The sequence below is a fragment of the Cryptomeria japonica genome, chromosome 9 (assembly GCF_030272615.1).
Source record: "Cryptomeria japonica chromosome 9, Sugi_1.0, whole genome shotgun sequence".
NCBI classification, from domain to species: Eukaryota; Viridiplantae; Streptophyta; class Pinopsida; order Cupressales; family Cupressaceae; genus Cryptomeria; species Cryptomeria japonica.
This window is the reverse complement of record NC_081413.1, coordinates 430,407,766-430,414,674: the sequence shown is the minus strand read 5'-3', so window position 1 is coordinate 430,414,674 and position 6,909 is coordinate 430,407,766. Positions and strand designations below refer to the sequence as shown.

General features: G+C 34.8%; 1 protein-coding gene across 1 annotated transcript in view; it reads right to left on the bottom strand.

Moving 5' to 3' along the window:
- Window positions 1-3,172: 3,172 nt before the first annotated feature.
- Window positions 3,173-6,909, bottom strand: part of LOC131077852 (transportin MOS14) — a 334,725-nt gene continuing 330,988 nt past the window's right edge. Inside the window, exons 23-24 of the mRNA XM_058015436.2 lie at window positions 3,929-4,045; window positions 3,173-3,713 (exon numbers count right to left, since the gene is read on the bottom strand). Coding sequence (XP_057871419.2) covers window positions 3,483-3,713; window positions 3,929-4,045 — 348 coding nt within the window. The 3' untranslated portion in view covers window positions 3,173-3,482. The remainder of the gene's footprint in view (window positions 3,714-3,928; window positions 4,046-6,909) is intronic.

Genomic DNA, 6,909 nt, shown 5'->3' with positions numbered 1-6,909 from the left:
CTCCTAAATGCTCTGAAAAGTCTTGAAAAAGTCTTCAAACTACCCTTCTAAATCTACTCCACTGTTTGACAAGGTTTTCCAATTGTCCTAGATCTTCTCAACCACTTGACAAGGTCTTCCAATTGCCCTAGATTCTCTCCTTGATTGTTAAAACCTCCTTCCATGGTAATGGGGCATGTGTTTCTATACTTCGAGCTAAAAAGGTCTTGGGTCGGATGGGAATGAAGTAGGGCATTTAAGACTTCCAAAACTACTCTAAACTACATCATTATAGCTCCAAACTGCTTGTTGAATGCATTCATATCCATAAAGGACATTCTTCATGTCAAAATGACACCTAAGAGTCATAAAACTGCTCTTTTTCTCTGCATTTTATACATTTTTTAATTGTCTCTGAAGGACCCTTTTTGACAAGACTATAGCATTTTGAAACTTTATTTATATGTTGAGGCTCCCTTTTAAAAAAGGAATAACATGATTTATGGCCTTAAACATAAACCAAACACCTTATTAACATTTACACTTGATAACATTTAATCTTTTGCAAATGCTAGGACCAAACTCAAGACTTACTTGTAGGGAAAAAAAATAGGCTAATAGGTATAACCATGGGAGAAGAAAAGGATGAAGCAAAATGAATTAACGTGGGAGAGTTCTTAAGTTCATTCAACAAACTATGCATAGTGATAATTGGGCAAGAATATGGCAACTAGATAAGAACCCTATGCACAAAAAAAGTAAGAAAAATAGGAGAGGTTACATTGGTGGTTATGTTGATGGTTTTATGGTTAAATTCACATGAGAATAAGTCTACTTGATAAACATGCAATACCTGGGAGGATTTTTGCGTTAAAAACATAGTGTAGAGGAAGGAGTTATAGAGTATGTTCTATATCTTCTAGCATATCATCCAATGTGAAACTAGAGTCAATATGTGATAATGCATCATCAATGAAAAGAAGAACATTTGGATCTAGAGCAAGTAAGGTGATGTTAATAATGGTGTCATGCTCTAAATTATCCTTAAGAAATATAAAATCCTCCTTTAAAGAAAGAGAACAAGAAGACAAATGAGAGAAGGACAAATCATGAGACAAGGGAGAAAAGAGACAAGGTTCATCATCAAGAAAGGTAGAATCAAAAGAAAAGTTACTAATGGGGAGATTCGATGCCCAAAATGAGGGATGGGAACAAGTAGTAAGGGTCTCCATATTGAGGTCAATAGAATAGAGCTACATAGGAAGAGTTAAATCACCTACATGGATCCGAGGAAGTATCATCATTGCAAACTTAGTAAGAAAAGCTGGAAAGTGATGTAAGAAAAGATAAAAAACGTGTCCATTATTAAAGATAGAAGGAGAAGCTCAATTAAGAAAGTTGCAGACAATTCAATTGAAGACAACCATTTTTCTCCTTTTAAGACTGTCAAACAAAGATAGATGAAGTTCCTTAAATGTTTCTTTTAGTTTAAGGAATAAATACTTTTTGATTTGATTTTGTGAAGAAAATGGAAGGAAAAATAAAAGATTTTTGTGTTTAGATGATAAGTTTACAAAATGTAATAGATAGATTTTAAGCTACTTGTACCTAATTAAAAAATTCTTTGAATTAAAATATTCATTTCATCCCTATAAACCTCTTGGAATATGTATGCATTAGTTGTTGGATAATACTATGGATATCTTTTGCATCTTGTCCATGGAAGATTGCACAATTGGCACCTTAAGGTAGGATTAATCACTGCCTAATTGGTTAGGAATTTACATAACTTGATGACTTCTACAACTCTCCCTTTATATTATGTTTCTTTTCCCCTTTCACTACTTATATTTTGTCTTTATTTACATCTAATTAATGACAATTAGCTTAGGACTAGATTAAATTTATTTTCATGTTGAGATGGTGATAAATCTTTTTTTGTTTCAAAAACACACATCATTAGATATCTTTGATAGAATTAATAAGATACAACATATCTTAAATAAACAACTCATCTCAGTTTTTCACAACCACAACAATTTCTTGGAAGAAAAACAAAGACACACACTTCTAGCACTTAAGTGAGTGTGCCTTAATAGTTTTTCAGTCCTTGAGGGGTGATTTTTCCCTATTCAAGAAGAAAAATTGTTCCATAAGTTGATGTGCCAAAAAATACACCAACAAACCCCATGTTCAAGAACGGACAAGAGATGATTAGAAACCCTAGTCTAGTGCCCCTTGAAATTCCTCTTAGCACACTTGGCACAACCGATATTTATTCTCTATGAGTTATTTTTTGGTTTCTTGCAAAGTTATCACTAGTTGCAAAAGGGGTTTGGTGGTATCAAATGAACCCTTTGCATAAATTTTTAAGGCAGCAAAATAGCATTCAGAAGGGCTACCTCCCACTTCACATACAACACTCCACCCAACGCATCCCCAACATCTATTTGATTTGTTTGTTCAATCTCAACCTCTTCACCAAGATAATTCTCGCTGCTGCTCATCTTTTGTGAAAAGGAGAAACAAAAACTAAACTTTCTATTAAACACAACAAACAAAAAATAGCAAGAGTTTGAAACCTTAAAAGGAAAGAGACAAATAAAAAATAAGTTAGAAAGAATAAACATTGGATGTCAAACTTACCTAATGAGACAGTGCTGATACTGTCCGATTTTCTTCTCATTGATGTTCTGTTTTGTTCTCCTCTCTCTTTTCTTTTCACAAAGAGGCAAAATGAACGTGGTTTAATTGTAAGTGGTTCTTTTATATCTTGGCCATCCAGGTATCTCCTCTCTCTTTTCTTTTCACAAAGAGGCAAAATGAACGTGGTTTAATCGTAAGTGGTTCTTTTATATCTTGGCCATCCAGGAATACCTGGATGACCTCTAGATGGTTGATGTTTGTCACAGATGTCCCTGACCGTCGTAATGATGGCTATACATTCCCCCCACCATCCCAGTCATTTCCAACAGATTTCTGGTCCAGCCAGGGGCTTGGGGATAACTTTGGAAATGTTTTCAAAGTGTCCCTGCATCCTTGAAACATGTTGGGGGCGTGGATTCCTGGAAAAGTCTCAAGGACAAATTCCTGTGTAAAATAGAGATATAAACATCCTATAGATAACTGTAGAAAGAAAAAAAATTACATCAATTTTCAATAAGGACAAGCCAATATTTAATGCGAAAAATAATAAGCATGGAAAACATTACTCTTATTTGTGTAGTTAACCTTTACAAATAATACTGTACATAAAGCAGCTTTTTCTGCTTAAGAATGGAACACAGAGAATAATAACTCAACGAATCAAGCCAATGCCAGTAGCTAGGGCTCAACAAATCACTTCAATTTACATTTCTCGTTACAATGAGCTGCATGGCACTGAATCGATGCTTAGACCTTTACTGAGCACAACTAAACCTAGGGACAACTGCTTTGCAATGGAATAAACAACACTTTAGAATTACACAGGCTTGTGCATCACATTGTATCATCAAACAATGTTAATTAGAATTAAAGCTAGGAGGCACATGTCTGTGCGTATCTGTGAACTCTCGAACAATCTGCTTTAATGAACGGCCACCAACACCTTGCATGTATCCACGATTCCCTCCTCCTTGAGATTTCTTGCTCTCAAGGTAATCTATGGCTGCACCTTGAAGAGCTTTCAACCATGTTGGAACTAGAGTTTCTGCTTCACCTGGCTTCAGATATTCAGCTGGCAAGGCATGCACCTGAAAGAACCAAACCAAAAACATTGCTTATCTCAACTATTCCATAAATGCAAGTAACATATATATAAAAGGATGTACTGATTTTACAAAGATAATTTACAATCTATCCTTAATTCCAAGATGATGACAAGCTGTCTGATCAATATCAATTATTTCCTACAAAATTTCTACATCAGTTGGTGATACACGCACAAAATGAGAGAAAGAGAGAATACCGTGCTAAGAAGCCAATTCTGTAAAGAGTTCCAACAAATGATTCCTTTTTTGTTTGTTCCTTCACTTGCACTGCAAATGGCAGCGAGTTGTTGTAGGATAGTTGTGGACTTGTGGACCTGATTGGCAAGAAAATTAATAAGATTTTGTGAGTGCAATAATTGAAAGCAGTATCCAAATATCATCAGTCAATCTATTCTGACATTGTCACACTCGTAGATACTATCTAAGACATCAGTTCTGAAGCTTATTGAAAATGAAAAACATAAGACCTCTCCAGCGTTTATCCCACTGACAAGATCTTGGTGCTTTGTAAACTAAATTAGGATAACTGCACTTGGCAAAATATAAGAAAATGCACTGCATGTCTTTTATTTTCTGTGGAATCTCTTAAAGGTTTCCTACTACAAAAGTGCTACAGGAAATTCATTGCAAAGAGGAATGACTCTGTGATTTACACAGAACAATTTGCTGTTTCGGATTGTCTTTGAAATTGCTTTTGGAATCTGTCATAACCAGGACTGCTGCAAAAGTTAAAATTTTGGGCCATCACACTATGCAATAAATGTTAATTTCTTTTTATCTTTTCAGAAGTTCGAGAGTTTGGTGTATATATATATATATAAAATCAAACTAACATATTCAATGACAACTAAAGCTGGTAAATGTGTTAAAAGCAAGAAAATATGTTAGACCAAAAGTCCAAACTGGTCTAGGGAGCAAAGAAATGGAACCATGTAAATCAAAGTACATAAAGCAGCTCTAAGTTCAAAAGGAAGATTGGAAACAAAAAAATAAGAAAGTAGAAAAGTTGAACAGTAGATGTTAGAATTGAGAACCATAAAGCTGTCACTGATAGTCTGTCCAGCCCCACTCTTCCAACGAATATAAATGCCATCCAAAAATGATGATGTCATATTGAAAAGTCCAGTAACAAGGGTTTTGCATAAAACAAGATGGTTTTTTGCAGAAAACACATTTTTCACAATGGAGATGTCAGTAATAGCAGATTTTGCAGATCTAGATGATGGTCATGTAGATCTAAAAGTGTAAGAGACATCTCTAGCTAAGGCTGAACCATCTGCTGTGGACATTATAAGCATACAGAAACTATGTTATCTTTACCATATTGAATTAAAAGCATTACAAAAAAGGCTACAGGAAATAGAATGAAGTTTCAGACAAAGGCATTTTAGTTCTTCATCCTTTTTAATAGTTTTATACACTAGGTGCAAAAAATATATGCGACATAAAACAGGTTACACACATCAGAAACTTAGGCGTAAAATCGTAAATTAGTTTACAAACTAATGTCTTTTAAATTTCAAAGGTGATATTGGGTCATGATGTTAAGGTCAGGTCACCCTACAGAGTAACATGTACACACCTTTTCCTCCAGAAACCTAACATTTCTGACCTGTTAGGCATAGAGACCACCTTCAGACAAGTGGGTATCCTCTAAAGAAGCAATGTTTTCCCAAGGTTCTCAAATTGAAACGAATTAGGAAAGGTTAGAAACAAAAGGTGATGAGAAAACATACTACTTGCTACTAGTTATATCATCCGTTCCTGAAGAAATATACTTATGATATAACTGCACACCTATATAAGTTATAGTTATGATATAGTTATACCACTTCTTCTAAGTTTCCAATGTCTATCAAACCCTTATGATGCTTATTTCAAAGTTTGGAAAGACCATAACACCTAGTTTCTGACAGAATGCATCATGTCCACCTGCTTCAGAGCCTGTCAAGAAAATAGTAAAAAAATAAATTTTCCAACCATTATCTCATGACTAAAAAGTTATCCAGCTACCAAACTTGCACAATTTCAACATTCTTGTTCACTTCCTGATGAATTTCTTTTGTCTTTCTGAACTTCAATTAACTTGTGTCCTAAATTATTTTAGATCAATGCAACTTCTGAACTTCTACCAGTATAAGCGCAACAGCAGTCTGTGTACATATCAATCCAAGTCTAAAAGGGCCTTCTAGTGTGTCAGCTACTACCTTAGGTTATAACTTATAAGTGGTCATGGGAAAAGTTAATTGTAATGGCTAACAAAATGATCAAAGCGAATTGTAAGTGCTCCAGTTAACTTCATTTGTTGTGTTTCCCTTAAAATTATGTTTGCCTCAATTTGTTAGCTGCATTTTTTCCCATTATAGCATAATAATCTTCTTGAGGATAACATCATAACCAACTTTTGTTTCATAGATAGTTGACCCATAGATGGCATACCCACTGAGTAAAATACAAAACGAGTTTTCAAGCCATTTACTTGCTAGAAAGACTCGCAGACTTTCTGGCAAGTACACACCAGATTTTTGGTGAGTACTCACCAGAAACTTGATGAGTTTGATAATAAAACTTGTTAGGCACATTCAAATGCGAAACACAAGAAATCAGAAAAAATAATAAAAAATGTCATGATTTTTCCGTATAAATGCATGAAGACTCCTCACACTTCCTCACAGACCACTTGGAGAGAACATTCTTCATAAAAATGTGCCAAATACCTAATTTCTTCTTAAGTGATAAAATTGTGAAATGCTATGCGACAAGAAGTTTTGTGTGGTTTCAAAGGCCTTAATTAAACTAAAGACTTTGGTAGGGTGAAGTCTCAAACCCGATAAGGAGTAAGTGATGATGAAGTATCAAGCAACTATTAAGGAGCAAGGAATGACAGGACAAATCAGGGACAGAAGAGATGAACAAATGCAATTCTGGGACAAAAGAAGGAATAAAACAATATGGAAAAGTGGAAATTTAAAAAGGCAATCTCTACCAAAAATTCCTCTTAAATCATCAAAACTGACAAGAAATGATTGACAAGAAATGCTTAGCGCACATTTTGGTTGGCCAAAACTGAATTTCTGTCAAAATTAGCATAATGGAAAATGCACATGTGTCTTCTGCCAAAGGTCAAGATAAAAGGCTAACGTGGAGCAAGCATGCACCTAAGTTGGCTTTGCCAAGG